At 44.2% G+C, this 18,325-nt stretch overlaps 1 protein-coding gene across 1 annotated transcript in view; it reads left to right on the top strand.

The window, feature by feature from the left end:
- The window catches only part of LOC309553210 (claudin-15-like), a gene marked incomplete at its 5' end in the record, with an annotated part of 69,302 nt that overhangs the window by 48,458 nt on the left and 2,519 nt on the right, over positions 1-18,325 (top strand). Inside the window, 3 exons of the mRNA XM_082254162.1 lie at positions 5,480-5,644; positions 10,185-10,266; positions 10,367-10,477. Coding sequence (XP_082110288.1) covers positions 5,480-5,644; positions 10,185-10,266; positions 10,367-10,477 — 358 coding nt within the window. The remainder of the gene's footprint in view (positions 1-5,479; positions 5,645-10,184; positions 10,267-10,366; positions 10,478-18,325) is intronic.

Below are 18,325 nucleotides of genomic sequence, written 5' to 3'. Positions count from 1 at the left end.
AAGTGAAATAAAAATAAGAAATTCTAAAATTTTTAAGCGCCCCGTCCCTCCGTGCTCGCACACAAAAGCATACGCAAGTCATCCCTAAATAGATAAACAGTGTTTAAACCACACATGTGAGGTATTGCCGCGATTGTTTGAGCGAGAGCAATATTTCTAGCACTAGACCTCCTCTGTAACTCTAAACTATTAACCTGTAAAAAAAAAATTTAAAACGTTGCATATGGATATTGCACTGTACTTTGTCCCCATTCCACGTGTGCAATTTTAAAGCATAACCTGTTGGGTATCTATTTACTCGGTGTAACATCTTCTTTCACATTATACAAAAAATTGGGCTAACTTTAATGTTTTTTGTTTTTTTTTTAATTCATTAAAGTGTATTTTTTTTTTTTTAAATTGCGCTTGAAAGACCGCTGCGCAAATACAGTGTGACAAGAAATATGGCAATGATCTCTATTTTATTCTCTAGGGTTTCTGATAAAAAAAAAAATTATATATATATATATATATATATATATGTTTGGGGGTTCTAAGTGATTTTCTAGCAAAAAATACTGATTTTTACTCGTGAGCAACAAATGTCAGCAGAAGGACAAGGAAGTATTTCAGCTAGAGCGACATTTTGTTTTTCTTTTTTTTAACCCTGGGCAATTTATTCAAAAATTCATAAACAAAACTGGAGTTCTGTTTTAAACCCAAGGTTTGCAGAGGAGGGCTCTCATCCTTATCATTCCTTTAACACTAAAGCCCCGTACACACGTAGCGATTGTCGGCCGTAAATATTCGGCCGACGACCGATCGGCCGATTGTAGGCTTGTTAGTATGATGCTTCCGACAGCCGACAGCGCATTTTCGGCCGAACAGAATCGGGTGTGCAGGCATTAAAATTTTTGTTGGCCAACACCAGAACGGCCGATTGTTCGCCAGTCAGTACAGAATTCGGCCGACAAACAGCCGATTAGCAAGACTGGGCATGCTCAGAAAAGACACACGGAAAGTTAACCATCACATGACATCACTTCTGCATTCGGCTGTTGTTGGCCGACAAAATTCATGTGCAGTCTTTTGCAGTTTTCAGCCGACAGGACAGCACCGGACAAAAGTCGGCCGATCGATCGGCCGACATTCGGTACGTGTATGTACGGGGCTTTAGTGAATCCCTGACCCAAAACAGAGAAGTGCATGTAAAATGTCCTTACACTTCCCTGCATGCATGCTTGCGAGCAATGGAGCAAGATCAGAGTCAGAAAACAAGAAGCTCCCCTATTATTTCCTGAAGGCTTTACCTGATCCTTTAAAATGTTTAAACATAGAGAAATTAATATTCTGATGCAGTAACATCTGCTGCCCTCTTGTGGTAACATTTCAGTATGCAGTTTAGAATCTTAGACCTGTACATTACACTACACTGCACTATTAGGGAGCATGGTGGTGGATAGAGGAGGTTTTGTGTGTATGGAAAAAATAGGAGGGGGATCCGGGAGAAGTGGAAAAAGGTACTAGTGGGTTTTTTTTTCCCTTCATTTTATTTTTTACATGGGGGGGGGGGGGGTTGAGAGGGTTACATTTATGTAGAAAGAAGAATATTAAATTGTATGTATTGGCAATGATTTAATTGTTTAAAACAAATAAAGAGGGAATAAATAAGAAAAGCAATAACATACAGGGTATCTGTCTATGTTTTCTGCCACCTGCCTTTTTTTTTTTTTTTTTAACCACAAAATGTTGAAATGAGAAATCATATTATCATGATAAAAAAATGTAAAAAAAAAAAAAAAAATCAGAGGTAGTGGGGGAGCTATTTTCATGGGGACTAGATGGTGTCATAAGTTCAACATAATGAGAACATAACACAGGAGTCTTTTGTATAGATATTTTTTTAATTTATACACAGAAAAACCTCTCAGGCATAAACAAGGGATTTCTTTTCCCCTTAAAGGCAAAATGTATTTTTTTTTTGTTTTTACTTTTGAAGGCAAATGAGAGATCTGGGGTCTTTTTGACAAAATAATCAGTACAACATCATGAGTACATAACACAGGAGTCTTTTCTATAGATATTTATTTTATTTACACACAGAAAAACCTCTCGGGCATCAACAAGGGATTTTTTTTTCCCTTAAAGGCAAAATGTATTTATTTATTCATTTATTTTGTTTTACTTTTGAAGGTCAATGAGAGATCTGGGGTCTTTTTGATAACTTAATCAGTACAACATAATGAGAATATAACACTGGAGTCATTTGTATATATATATATATTTTTTTTTTATACACAGAAAAATACAGAACCATGCATATTAAATGTGTAATTATTAATAGGCATATCATTATTTAGGATTTATATAGCAAGCAGTTTGCACAAAGGGAGAGAGTACAGTTAAAATACAATACAATACAAGAGGGTTAAGAGGGTCCTGATTATAAAGGCCTAAAGCTTACAATATGTATATATGTATATGTATATGTATGTATATGTATATGTATATATATATATATATATATATATATATATATATATATATATATCTATATATATATATACCAACACAACAGCCAGGATAGAAACACTAAAGGTTTCAAATGTAATATGCATGATCCTGCAATTAATAATGACGTCTTTTTTTTATATTTCTAAACGTCTTTCATGTGTGGGAAATACATTCCATAAAAAAAGAAATTCTAAACTGCATACTGGAAAATTGCCACAAGATGGCAGCAGAAGATAGCTAATCAGCATATTGACTTTTTTACTTGTATTTTCTTCAATTAAGTATGTGGAAATAATAGGATGTCTATATTATTATTATTATTATTATTATTATTATTATTATTATTATTATTATTATTATATCATTTATATAGTGCCAACATTCATTTTGTTTCAGTTTAATTTAAATCAATTTTAATCAATTTTTGTTCACTTGTGCAATGATCAATGAAAAAAGGGGCCTGGAATGTAAAGGGGGGGGGGGGCTGGGATGTGAAGAGGGACTGTGATATAAAGGGTGTGTGGGAGGGGGGCTGTGATGAAAAGTTGGGGCTATAACGTAAAGGGGGGGCTATAATGTAAAGGGGGTCCGTGATGTAAAGGGGGATGTAAAGTAAAGGGGGTCTTTAAATTGAAGGGGGTCTGTGATGTAAAGGGGGGCTGTGATGTAAGGGAGAGGCTGTAAAGTAAAGGGGGATTGTAATGTAAAGGGAGTTTGTGATGTAAGGAGGGGCTGTGAATTAAAGGGGGTCTGTGGTGTAACAGGGGAAGGTGAGATATGAAGGGGGGACTGTGATGTGAAGGGGGTCTGGGATATAAAGGGGGTATGTGATGTAAAATGCAAAGGGGGGCTGTAAAATAAAGAGGGTCTGTGATGTAATGGAGAGGGCAGAGATGTAAAGTGGGGGGCTGTAATGTAAAGGGATCTGTGATGTAAAGGAAAGGGGGATTGTGATGTAAAGGAGACTGTAATGTAAAGGGAGCTGTGATGTAAGGGGGGAAGGTGTGATATGAAGGGGGGACTGTGATGGGAAGGGGGTCTGTGATGTAAAGGGGGTATGTGATGTAAAATGTAAGGGGGGGGGGGGCTGTAAAATAAAGGGGTTCTGTGATGTAAAGATCTGTAAAGGAAAGGAGGATTGTGATGTAAGGGAGACTGTAATGTAAAAGGGGGGCTGTGATGTAAAGGTCTGTACAGAAAAGGGGGATTATGATGTAAGGGAGGCTGCAATGTAAAGGGGGGCTGTGATGTAAGGGGGGTAGGTGTGATATGAAGGGGGGACTGTTATGTAAAGGGGATATGTGATGAAAATTGTAAAGGGGGGCTGTAAAATAAAGGGGGACTGTGATGAAAAGGTCTGTAAAGGAAAGGAGGATTGTGATGTAAGGAAGACTGTAATGTAAAGAGAGGGATTGTGTTGTAAAGGGGGGGGCTGTGATGTAAGGGGGGAAGGTGTGAAATGAAGGGGTGCTGTGATGAGAGGGGAGGACTGAAGACACTGATGTAAAGGGGGGCTGTCATGTAAAGGGGGTGCTGTGATGTGAAGGGAGGAGTCCGGAGGACTGAAGTCACTGATGTAAAGGGGGGAGGCTGTGATGTAAAGGGGGTGCTGTGATGTGAAGGGAGGACTGAAGTCACTGATGTAAAGGGGGGTGCTGTGATTTGAGGGGAGGACTGAAGTCACTGATGTAAAGGGGGGGGCTGGGATGTAAAGGGGGTGCTGTGATGTGAAGGGAGGACTGAAGTCACTGATGTAAAGGGGGGTGCTGTGATTTGAGGGGAGGACTGAAGTCACTGATGTAAAGGGGGGGGGACTGGGATGTAAAGGGGGTGCTGTGATGTGAAGGGAAGGGAGGATGAAGACACTGATGTAAAGGGCGGCTGTGATGTAAAGGGGAATTGTGATGTGAAGGGAGGACTGAAGACTCTGACGTAAAGGGGGTGCTGTGATGTAAAGGGGGTGCTGTGATGTGAAGGGGGGGCTGTGATGTAAAGGGGGTGCTGTGATGTGAAGGGAGGACTGAAGACTCTGACGTAAAGGGGGTGCTGTGATGTAAAGGGGGTGCTGTGATGTGAAGGGGGGGCTGTGATGTAAAGGGGGTGCTGTGATGTGAAGGGGGTGCTGTGATGTGAAGGGGGGCTGTGATGTAAAAGGGGGGCTGTGATGTGAAGGGGGGCTGTGATGTAAAGGGGGTGCTGTGATGTGAAGGGGGTGCTGTGATGTGAAGGGGGGCTGTGATGTAAAGGGGAACTGTGATGTGAAGGGAGGACTGAAGACTCTGACGTAAAGGGGGTGCTGTGATGTAAAGGGGGTGCTGTGATGTGAAGGGGGCTGTGATGTAAAAGGGGGGCTGTGATGTGAAGGGGGGCTGTGATGTAAAGGGGGTGCTGTGATGTTAAGGGGGTGCTGTGATGTGAAGGGGGGCTGTGATGTAAAGGGGGTGCTGTGATGTGAAGGGGGTGCTGTGATGTGAAGGGGGGGCTGTGATGTAAAAGGGGGGCTGTGATGTGAAGGGGGCTGTGATGTAAAGGGGGTGCTGTGATGTGAAGGGGGTGCTGTGATGTGAAGGGGGGCTGTGATGTAAAGGGGGTGCTGTGATGTGAAGGGGGTGCTGTGATGTGAAGGGGGGGTGCTGTGATGTGAAGGGGGGGCTGTGATGTAAAGTGGGGGTTGTGATGTGAAGGGGTGCTGTGATGGGAAGGGGGGCTGTGATTTAAAGGGGGTGCTTTGATGTGAAGGGGGGGGCTGTGATGTAAAGGGGGTGCTGTGATGTGAAGGGGGGGGGCTGTGATGTAAAGGGGGTGCTGTGATGTAAAAGGGGTGCTGTGATGTGAAGGATCTAAGCCTTAGCACAATCCAAGATTCTGACTTCTGCTGGAATAATATTTTACTGAGCAGACACTGTGAATTTAATTCCATACCCTTGGTGTAGAGGATCGCTGTTGTGGCGCATTATTTCATAAATTTGTTTGTCCGCCATCACAGGTCACCTGCAGGCTTTCCGGGCCCTGATCATTTCATCGGTCATCTTTGGATTTTTCTCCTGTCTGAGTGGGATGATCGGACTGCAATGTACGAAGGTTGCTGAAGGGAATTCTGTACTGAAGGGAAAGTTTATAACAGCAGCTGGAGCTTTATCTATATTTGCAGGTGAGTAGAATAGAATTTGGTTGTAAGTCCCTCACCCCTGTGAACAATGAGTCAGTCATGATTTTACAATATATGATTGATAAGTAGAAGACAAAGAACAATAGGGAGACGTCTGTAAATGTCCCCGGTGAACCAGATTGGGGCGGCACAGACCACCTCCAAAAGAAACAAGGACATCTTGGTGAATTTTTATAGCGTGTCAATAAAGTCAACCTTTTGGGCCAACAATAAGCAAACAATACTGGCAAAATCCAGCTACCCTGCAGTGCCTACAAGTATCTGCTTTCAATTCTTATGTCCTTGTGGAGTATCGGGATTGTAGACCCAGGCTTTCCTGGAACTACGCACTGCTACTGCTCCCAATAATTGACTCTTTCGCTACGGAGGATTTGGCATTGGATTGTCAGATGACTGTACATGGCAACCTTCCTTCCATTCATTTCCAGCACCATCCTGGGTTGACCATGGCTGACAATGTCATAGCAGCCCAGGAATGCTGGGATCTGTGGTCCTGGGAGCCAGGGGCTGACTGGCAACATTCGGCCCAGGGGGGGCAAGTACAATCCAGAGGCCCATGGTGCAGCAACTCGGCCGCCCTCTCAATCTCTCTCTTCCCGGCCTCCTTCTGACCCTCATTCCAGGCTTAAGCTCCGTTCCAGGTACTCTCTACCCATCGACCGAATCCGGGTTCCCAACCTGAACAGAAGGGGGCAGTTGGGGGAATCTGGGACAGCTCGGTTGGGGGGAGCTGGGAAAGCTCAGTTGGGGCTGGCCGGGGGAGATTCTCCAGTGGGGCATGAAACCGGCCTCTGCTCAGACACAGTTTACACCATCCATGCTTGGGGGGGAGGCCTGCACTCTGTTCTTGTCTTCTTCCCGCACTCAGTAGGTCAGCGGTGGGGACTTTTTACTTCTCTTCACCAGGAATCATTTAGGCATGTCTGTGGCAGAAGCGGTGCAGCCTTTTTATAGGGTATCAGAGCGGTCCAGAGGGCAATTGCCCCCTTGCCCAGTCCTCCCCTGCTGGAAGCTCTTCTCTTCGTACTGTGTACTGCGGTAACCTATCCGCGTTGACATGCGTTCTTTTTTGCGTGATGTCAGGCTGCCACCTCCACCGTATACATGGGCAAGGCAAAGAGGGCGGAGCCAATGGGCCGCAAAATTAGGTTTCGTCTAGGGCAGGGATCCTCAAACTACGGCCCTCCAGCTGTTGCGAAAATACACATCCCTTGCGGCATTGTAAAACTCTGACATTCACAGACAGGACTAGGCATGATGGGAATTGTAGTTCCTGAACAACTTGAGGGCCATAATTTGAAGACACCTGATCTAGGGTGTCAAAAATGCTTGCACCAGCACTGGATGAATGGGAATGAATGGGATGAATATCTGGCACAGAGAGGGGTGTGACTTATATATTGCTACCCCCATAGGTGGCTCTGGTTAGGATGGGTCCTCTGTTCTGTGCCTCAACCTCTTTAAGAACTTCAGACCCTCTAACACAATAGGCTGAGTGTACAAAACATGCGATATCACAGAAAATCACTGAAAGTACCATATCAAAGAAAATGGGCACTGAACCAGTTAGTAAAGACAAACATAATTTTTAACTGGCTCCAGAGATCAGAGGATTGCTGAGTGGTCGTCAGCTTCTATCGTTTGTGACCTGATCCTGTACTTCCCGGCTTGCCTGGATTCTGCTTGTACCTGATATCCTGTTCCTGATTCTGGCTTGTGACGTGACCTTGTCTTCTGCCTGCTGTTTTTCACCTTCTCTGCTCACCCAATATCAACCCCAGCTTGGCCCTGACTCGGTTTTGGTTCCTGATTCTGCACCTCTGCTGCCTGGCTGATACCGACTCTTACATGCCTGACCACCCGAGATCCTGCATCCGCCTGCTTGCAAACCTGCTTGCTGACTGCTATTCCTGCTACAGTGCTTCTGCATCTGCCAGAATATCCTACATTGGCCTGCTTGCTGCCCGTGGTTCCACACCTGTTGCTGTGTCTGTGCATCAGCCAGCCCAATGGACCACCTGCTGCTGGGCACCTGCTGCAAGGTTCTTCTGGCCAGGATCTCCTACAAAGCACCCATGTCGCTCCATGCCTTGTTAAATCCTGTCATCACCTCCAGGAGGAACGGGACAGAAGGTGAAGGGGAAGCCCTCTAATAACTTTGGCCTTGACCAGGTGCATGACACTTCAGTGCCATATTTACTACTTGATGTTCATTGCTTTCATTGAATAAACTGTTTTAATTTTAATTTTGACTTTCCCCATGTGGAGCATTTTTAAATTCAGGATACTACCATTTGCATTTTGTATTTCCATCCATACAATCTTGCACAATAGCCTTAACCAGGAGCACTTCCTTTTTCCCATTTGCCACATGACACTGGCTATCGTCGGGGCCCTTTAAGAAGCGTTGGTGCACTTAATGACAGTTTTATGCAACAGATTGTAAGATCCTGGCACTCTCAGTGCCTTTCTATCTCTTCACTTCCGGGTTGCGTTCCACCACTCAGGTAGGTGGAACGCATATAGGTGTGTATTCCTTTAACAGGGCTGACATCATCATCAGGCGCCGCACTGAGTGGCTATTTTAACTGACGGTCTGCACTCACACATGGTTCGTGCAACTGCTCCTGATACCTGCCTAACCTGACGCTGCCGAATCTTCCAGCTACATACCCTATACCTGGATTGACCGGAGCCTCGCTACCTTGTCCTGCACTCCCTCACTACTGGCTATTGATAAGCACCCCACAGGGGACCCCCTCTTATCAACAACACTTGCTAACTAATACCTGCATTACAAAACTGTTGCTAGCTCTAGGATACATGCTCTCTAGTATCTATCACCTGCATTACTAAACTAGATTGCTAGCTCTTGTGCCTACTGCTTACTAAACCCTGCATTCCTGAACTAGATTGCTAGCTCTTGTGTCTACTGCTATCTGTTACCCTGCAACTCTGTTTGTGCATACCTCTGAACACCACATCGGTTACCAGCCTATCCAATTCTCACATCGGTTACCAGCCTATCCGATTCTCACATCAGTTACCAGCCTATCCGATTCTCACATCGGTTACCAGCCTGTCCGATTCTCACATCGGTTACCAGCCTATCCGATTCTCACATCGGTTACCAGCCTATCCGATTCTCACATCGGTTACCAGCCTATCCGATTCCCACATCGGTTACCAGCCTATCCGATTCTCACATCGGTTACCAGCCCTATCCGATTCTCACATCGGTTACCAGCCTATCCGATTCTCACATCGGTTACCAGCCCTATCCGATTCTCACATCGGTTACCAGCTATATCCGATTCTCGCATCAGTTACCAACCTACCTCCACACACCTACAAAGAGACTAACATACCTGTGTTATCCATTGTAACTATTACTTCTACCTATCATCATCTACTATCACTACTGCAACATCACTATCTGAGTGCTTATCATCATCTACTGTCACTCTTCAAAGCCTATACCTTCAGTGTATCATTACACTGCTACTTGCATAATTACCTATCACTCCTGCAACATCATTAACTGAGTGTTTGTGTATGTGCATACTGAATCAGGCTGAACCACTGTGATGAGTCAAGAGTGTTGGATCAGGTGATTTAACATATCTCTACAAGACTACTGAGTGGAATTCTGCAGCTGTAGATCCAGCCCCATTGAACTAAGAACCCAGAGCGTTACACAGATGTGCTCTCATCGGTTCCTTCAGCACCAAGAGTTAGCAGTCTGTACAGCTGTCTGGTAAAAGTTATTCCACCACTCACACTCTGACTCATGGTACTCTTGGGAATTGCAGTCAAAGAGTCGATGAGTCCCAGTCTATGGCTACTGTACTGGACTTCAGTCCCAATGATCCCCAACATTCTGCATTGGAATCCATAGGCTTTTCTGGCTATAGTCCCCCCGCTGCTGACTGGAGGGATAGTGCAGCAACATTCAGAGTAACAGCAGAACGTGAAAGTAAACTGATTGCAAAGAGAGAAATTACCCTTTCTCCATGTTTCTCTAGTGCAGCACCTTGCTACACTTAAGCTAGCCATACATTGATATTTTTTCCCTGCTCAACTGGCCAAATTCCAATTTATCTATTGCCAGCTTTAGTGTCAACATGGGGAAACTTAAATAAAAACTCTTGCCCTGTATCTGCCCAAAGCCTATCCCCCAGATATATGAACTTACACAGCTATGCTTCTTCATCACCTTCTCACTGCTTAGTCTCTGCCTTTCTGCGCTCCGGTGTTGCCTGGTGTCAGAGCTTAGACAGCGAGTTGACATCATGGCACCTAGCACACACTGCAACCACCACCAGCAAGCATTCTGTCCTGGTGTTTGGCAGCTCAGGTCCTATCACATAAAGGAAGTCAGGTGTCCCAACTTCCCCAGGATCCTTGGTCCATTAGTAAATGGCGAGAGAGCATGGCTTGGTAAATATACCTACTGGGGGGTGGACTTCATATTGATTTTACATGAGGCTCTTGCTGAATATATGATGTTCTCCTTCCTCAGGTATCTGTGCTGGGATTTCTGTCTCTTGGTACGCATTTAATATCACTAAGGACTTCTTCAACCCTCTGTACCCAGGAACCAAGTATGTACAGATAGCCACGCCTAGGTGTGAACAATGGCAATCAACTATGAAATACCAATCACAAGTGACTGATAAGACTTCTCAATTCTTTTGTTACTAGGTATGAAATCGGTCCGGCTCTTTATCTTGGCTGGTCGGGGTCTCTTCTAGATTTGGTTGGTGGATCACTCATGTGCTACTCATATAAATCTCAGGTGGCCAAAGCTAAAAAGTAAGTATATGTTTTAATGGAGAAATCCAGGTGTGGATATTTTGCCATAGTTACAGTGGTCCAGCTTAGACTAGTGTGTAAGATCCTGGTACTTTCAGTACCTTTCTAGCCTCTTACTTCCGCATTGCGTTCCACCATTCAGGTAGGTGGAATGCATATAGCTGCATGTCTCTTTAACATCTGATGACGTCATCACTAGGCGCCGCTCTGAGCGGCTATTTCAACCGACGCTGTGCACTCACAAGGTGTTCGTGCAACCGCTCGTTATACATCCCTGTCTGACGCTGCCGAATCCTCCAGCTATCTTCCTATACCTGGATTGACCGGAGCCTCGCTACCTGATCCTTTACCTCGCTACCTGATCCTTTACCTCGCTAACCAGCTAGTGATAAGTACCCTGCAGGGGATCCCTTCCTATCAAGTCACATGCTATCTATTCTTGCATAATAAGAACTGTTGCTAAACTCTAGGATATATGCACTACAATATCTATCACCTGCATCGTTACCTAGATTGCTAGCTCTTGAGCCTACTACCACCTGTAACTTATATCCTTGCATTAACTTAGCATCTCCTGTACACTTCATCTGCTATCCCCTACCACCTGTTACTTGTACATGATTGCTAACCCTCCTGCATACTATCTATCACCATCTGCTATCGCTCCTGCAACATTACTACCTGAGTGCCTATCATTAATTGCTATCACTACTCAAGCCTATTCCTTCAGTATATCACCTCAATACTATTGCATAGATATCTATCACTCCAGCAACATCTTATCTGAGTGTTTGTGTATGTGCATACTGAAGCGGGCTGAGCCACTATGATGAGTCAGGAGAGTTGGATAAGGTGATTTAACACATCTCTACAAGACTACTGAGTGGAAATTCTGCAGCTGCAAATCCAGTTCACTAAATCAAACCCCAGAGCGTTACAGATTGCACGAACCTGAAAAAAATGGATTCAGCAGAATTAGCCACTCATGTGATGCACCTAACACAAAAGGTAGATGCATTAATTGTTTCTCTTACCGAAGTGCAAAAAGAAAATCAGACTTTGAGACAGCAGATAGCCCGTGTATCACAGCTCACTGCTGCTCAACCCCGTGAGCCCAAAATAAACCCTCCACAAGTGTTTACAGGTGATCGGAAAAAATTTTGTGAATTTAAAAACGCATGTCAATTGCTTTTTAATTTAAAACCTCGTACTTACAATACAGACCAAATTAAAGTCTGCACCACTATCTCATATATGTCAGGTGATCCACGGGCTTGGGCAGACTCTCTCTTTGAGAAAAATGACCCTCTTCTCAACTCCTATCCTGCGTTCCTAGCAGAACTCTCTAGCCTGTATGAAGACCCAAATAGGCAGAGTACTGCTGATAGCCAATTGAGGGCTTTAAAACAAGGAAGGAGACCTGTTGAAGACTTCGTAGCAGAGTTCAAGAGATGGACCCTTGATTCAGGGTGGAATGATGCATCTCTGCGAACCCAGTTCAGGCTCGGGTTATCCGAAGCCGTTAAAGACGAGCTCGCCCGAGCGGATTTACCTGGCACTTTGGATGCCTTAATACAACTCAGCATCAATATTGACAGACGTTTACGAGAAAGGAAGGCTGAGAAAATGGGAGTACCATTACCCAATCCTTCTCGGTTTTCGTCCTTTGACTCTACTCCTATGGAGGTAGGAATCATACGCCCACCATTATCGTCTGTTGAACGAGCCAGGAGAAAATCTCAAAATCTCTGCATGTATTGCGCTTCCGCTGATCATCTGATAAGCGTCTGTCCCCTTGTCGCAAAAAAGAGGGTGAGTGTTCACATGTATTACTGGCGGGATTAACGACTTCTTTTTCTAATCCCTATCTTTTCATTCATTTGATCTTACAGTGAGACCAAAATAGAATCACTACTAAGGCTATGATCGACACAGGATCTTGTGGGAACTACATTGATACTAGTTTTGTTGCTTTGAATAAAATACCTATTATTTCAAAACCTATTCCTGTCTCTGTTAGTTTAATTAACGGTATTCCGTTATCTTCTGGTCCAATTACCAATCAGACACAAGCACTTCTTGTTACTACTAACGAGTCTCATGTTGAGACCACCTCCTTTGATGTGTTACCTTCACCACATTTTCCCATTATTTTGGGGCTTCCCTGGTTACACATACATCAACCAAACATTGATTGGAAAACGCGGACACTAACCTTCCCCTCTCACTATTGCGAGACCACGTGTAACCTCCAATCTTATAAAAAAATCCTGTCCATGGTGTCAGATGAAATCACACCACCACCATGCTATCAGGATCTATCTGAAGTCTTCCTTGATAAAAATGCTCAAGTATTGCCTCCCCATAGGGACTATGATTGTTCTATTGATCTACTCCCTAACAGTAAACTACCTTTCGGACATGTTTATCCTCTATCTCGGGATGAACTTTCTCATCTTAAGGAATACTTGGATGTGAATTTAGCGAAAGGGTTTATTAGACCCTCTACTTCTTCCACAGCTGCAGGACTTTTCTTTGTCCGCAATAAGGATCTAAGTCTCAGGCCTATCATTGACTATAGGCAGTTAAATACTATCACAATAAAGGATCGCTATCCTTTACCTCTCATTGCGGAACTCATTGAACAAGTGCGTGGAGCCACCTACTTTTCGAAGTTGGACCTAAAAGGGGCTTACAATCTCATCCGTATCCGTAATGGGGATGAGTGGAAGACGGCATTCAGAACTAGATACGGACTATTCGAATATCTAGTGATGCCCTTTGGATTGTGTAATGCTCCCGCAGCATTCCAGCGGTTTATAAATGACATCTTCAGAGACCTACTCGATGTTTGTGTTGTAGTATATCTGGATGATATACTCATTTACTCTCAATCCTTGTCTGAACATGTAAGACATGTAAGACTTGTGTTGTCCATATTACTCGCACACAATTTATATGTAAAGCTGAAGAAATGCCTATTTCATAAGGAAGAAGTATTATTCCTAGGATACATCATATCAAAGAATGGCATCAAGATGGATATGAGCCAGATATCGTGTATTCTGGAGTGGCCTGTACCAACAACTCGTAAGGCATTACAACGATTCCTTGGGTTCTCAAACTTTTATAGGAAGTTCATCAAGAACTTCTCTTCTATTGTGAGACCGCTCACACAACTTACAAGTGTGAAAAAAACATACAAATGGTCTGAAGAAGCAAATAAAGCTTTCCGCTTGTTAAAATCAAGCTTCACTTCTGCTCCCATACTACGCCATCCAGACCCATCCCTCCAATACATCCTAGAGGTGGATGCGTCAAATATGGCTGTAGGAGCAGTTCTTTCCCAACGACCAACGAATACTTCACCACTCCACCCAGTTGCTTTCTTCTCTAAAGCACTAAGTAGCCCAGAGGTGAATTACCCAGTGGGTGAAAAAGAGTTGCTTGCCATAAAACTGGCACTTGGAAATTGGCGACATTTACTTGAAGGTACCCGGTTGCCAATACTCATATATACAGATCATAAGAATCTCCAATACCTTCAGACCAACAAGACCCTTTCCCATCGGCAGGTACGTTGGTCATTATTCTTCCTAAGATTCAATTTCTTAGTGACCTACACACCTGCAGATAAGAACAAGAAGGCGGATGCGTTATCACGGTTAACCGAAGATAACTGTGCTGAAATCCCTTCACTTCCTATAATACCCCATGACCGTATTATTGGTGTTGTTCGTTCCTTAAAGGAAGAGATTCTGCACAGTCTAGGACTGGATTCACCACCACCACAACTAAGTGCTGATGCAGAAGGCTTCCTCTACTTTGACAACAAACTCTACATACCTCCTAGTATGCGTACTAAAATCTTGGAACTATCACATGACGTACCTATGGCAGGACATATGGGTATGACTAAGACATTTAATTTGCTCACCAGGCAATTTTGGTGGCCTGGAATGAAGACGTCTGTACAGAAATTTGTTTCCTCATGTGACATCTGTGCAAGGTCCAAAATTGACACTACAAAACCATCTGGTCTACTTTGCAGTCTACCAATACCCAAAGTTCCATGGGAAGTTGTGTCTCTAGACTTCATAGTAGAATTACCACCTTCCAAAGGATGTACTACCATCCTAGTGTCAGTGGACCATCTGACAAAGATGGCACATTTCATTTCTATTCGCAGACTACCTTCATCTAAGGAAACAGCGGAATTACTAGTGAAACATGTGTTCAAACTACATGGAATTCCAAAGACTCTTCTATCTGACCGGGGTTCACAGTTCATCTCTAAGTTTTGGCAAGCTCTATGTCATATACTACGTATTGAGCGAAGACTTACTTCCCCTTATCACCCACAGACCAATGGACAAACTGAAAGAGTCAACCAGTGTATTGAACAATATTTGCGTTGCTACACCTACCTATAGGATGATTAGGTGGACCTCCTCCCTTTGGCGGAATTTGCTTATAATAATGCAACTCACAGTACTACTAAGCAAAGTCCGTTCTACCTAAACTATGGGTTTCATCCCACACTTCTTCCACCACGCATCCTACCATCAAGTAATCCAGTAGCCTCTGACTATCTTACCCAAATAAAAGACTCTCTGGGTTTACTTAACACCACCATCTCACATGCTCATAGCCAACAAAAAAGGTACTACGACCTTCGTAGAAGACCTTCTCCTCAATATACTATTGGGGATCTTGTTTGGCTATCTACAAAAAACTTGAGGTTGAAAATCCCCAGTAAAAAGCTTGGACCTCTGTTTTTGGGACCTTTCCCAATCGAGAAACTCATTGGGACATCTGCAGTTCGACTTACTTTACCGGCAGATCTTAAGATACACCCCATTTTCCACGTATCTCTACTAAAGCCACATATACCCAACCAAGGAATTAGACCTACCATCTTGCCTCCACCTCCAGTACAAGTTGAAGGGGGAGAAGAATTTGAGATTAGGGAGATTTTGGATTCTCGTATCCACAGAGGAAAACTCCAATATCTCATCAGATGGAAAAACTATGGACCCCAAGATGACACCTGGTTGGATGCTTCTGACGTTCACGCATCCAGGCTTATAAAAAGGTTCCACTCTAAATACCCTGAGAGACCAGTGCTATAGGCCTTCTGGCGCCGGCCTTATGGGGGGGGGTACTGTAAGATCCTGGTACTTTCAGTACCTTTCTAGCCTCTTACTTCCGCATTGCGTTCCACCATTCAGGTAGGTGGAACGCATATAGCTGCATGTCTCTTTAACATCTGATGACGTCATCACTAGGCGCCGCTCTGAGCGGCTATTTCAACCAACGCTGTGCACTCACAAGGTGTTCGTGCAACCGCTCGTTATACATCCCTGTCTGACGCTGCCGAATCCTCCAGCTATCTTCCTATACCTGGATTGACCGGAGCCTCGCTACCTGATCCTTTACCTCGCTACCTGATCCTTTACCTCGCTAACCAGCTAGTGATAAGTACCCCGCAGGGGATCCCTTCCTATCAAGTCACATGCTATCTATTCTTGCATATTAAGAACTGTTGCTAAACTCTAGGATATATGCACGACAATATCTATCACCTGCATCGTTACCTAGATTGCTAGCTCTTGAGCCTACTACCACCTGTAACTTATATCCTTGCATTAACTTAGCATCTCCTGTACACTTCATCTGCTATCCCCTACCACCTGTTACTTGTACATGATTGCTAACCCTCCTGCATACTATCTATCACCATCTGCTATCGCTCCTGCAACATTACTACCTGAGTGCCTATCATTAATTGCTATCACTACTCAAGCCTATTCCTTCAGTATATCACCTCAATACTATTGCATAGATATCTATCACTCCAGCAACATCTTATCTGAGTGTTTGTGTATGTGCATACTGAAGCGGGCTGAGCCACTATGATGAGTCAGGAGAGTTGGATAAGGTGATTCAACACATCTCTACAAGACTACTGAGTGGAAATTATGCAGCTGCAAATCCAGTTCACTAAATCAAACCCCAGAGCGTTACATAGTGTTACTTTGCACATACTATACCTGCAGATCCCTCTAGAAGCTGCAAATCCGTATAGTAGACATTGCTAATCCAGTGAACATTTCCTATAGTGTTCTACAATGGTTGAGCTGCCAGAAGGCCAATGCATCATATTGGGTTGAGGCTAAGTTGGTCGCTTACCAAGTTACTAATGGTTTCTACTGGTATAAAATGGGAGAATTCCCCTGTTCCTCCAGTGTTCAGTTTTCATGTTATGCAGTTGAATGACTTGAGTGTGCAAAAAAAGACCAAAGTGGGTGAAGGTTTGTGAAGGTTTGTCAATGAAAACATATGGAACACTTCTCAGGGACAAGAATAGATCTCCTAGCAATCTCATGGGACAGCCTGCTGTTACTTCAAGAGATGGCAATCGTCACATTTTAAACTAAGCTTGTTCTCAGAGTGGTTTTACTTTTTTTTGTTATATTAAAAAAAAAAAAAAAAAAACATTTGGGAGGCGAGGGACAAGAGGCGAGGGACAAGGGGTGAGGGACAAGGGGCGAGGGACAAGGGGCGAGGGACAAGGGGTGAGGGACAAGAGGCGAGGGACAAGAGGCGAGAGACAATGGGCGAGGGGCAAGAGACGAGGGACGAGAGGCGAAGAACAAGAGGCGAGGGGCAAGAGATGAGGCTGTGTGGTCAGCAGCCGCCTCTCACCCTGAGCTTTCCTGCTGTGCAGCTCCAGAGCAGTTCTTTTTGTGACCCCCCCTCTCGCTCCCCCTTCCTCCTGGCAAGCAGCAGAGGAATCAATCAGGAAAAGCTGGAGGAGGATCAAGGGACATGTAGTCCCCTTGGAAGTGCAGCATGCTGAAAGTATTGGACTAAAACCCCCACCATACCCTTCAGAAGAAGGAGGAGGGGAAGAGCTGCATTTTCTCAGGCTGTACAGGACACAGCTTCCTCTTGCCATGAGGGAGACCAGAGAGCGTACATCGCTGTCCAGTGTGCACCATCACTGCTGCATAATGAGCGGGATCCAGAGTGCTGAGTCCAGAAGTGCCAACAGACAGTCACCTGGGTGTAGAGCAGAGAGTGGACTAATCGCTGTGTGATGGTGAGCTGCAATTTTGCTGGAACTGATGATCTGTTGCTGTGGGTATTCACTATCTGTTGCTAAAAAGACTAAGCCCTTTAGCAACTGACCATACAGCCATAAAGTAGCCTTATTGCTGCCTGCGGCCTTGACTAGGGGTATTCCCATGTGCACCAACAGTGTAATTGGGCCCCAGCGCTAGCCGGCTGAAGAGTTAGGACTAAAATCTGTCCCTTTACAGCTGCTACACAGAGACCTTCACCTATTGCTTATTCTAAGAGGTACCACTCAGGAGACATTGCACTATATCCTTGACTCGTTATAGCATTATTATTAACATTGCAGTTAATGCTTGTATGCACTGTTTATTGCTGACTTTACGGATTCATGAGTTAATCCCAGTCCAGTGGTACAGAACTTTATTCTAAGTTATCTTGGCATAGTGGATATACCGTCTAGTGTACTGTGTCTGAACCTACCTTCTGTGTGTTCATTTATGCTCAAGCCACCATTCATTCTAACCTGTACCAATACATTGTGTTCATTTACCACTAAACGGTCTTGTGCCTAATTCACAGCTGAGTTAAAGGTAACTTCACTCTTGTTCCCATAAGTGCTTGCAGTAACGATCACCCAACCAGGTGTGTTAAAGGATCTGAGGGTGTTCTTGGAGTCAAGGAGCAGAACAGAGAGCCCAAATTACCATGTGGCTCCTTCAAAGGTAGCGCTATACTTGGGTCATAGGAAATAGTTTAATCTCCAAA

This window comes from Pelophylax lessonae (assembly GCF_965119305.1).
Source record: "Pelophylax lessonae genome assembly, chromosome: 4".
Classification (NCBI taxonomy): domain Eukaryota; kingdom Metazoa; phylum Chordata; class Amphibia; order Anura; family Ranidae; genus Pelophylax; species Pelophylax lessonae.
The sequence above is the reverse complement of the archived record's forward strand: the minus strand, read 5'-3'. Positions and strand labels throughout refer to the sequence as shown.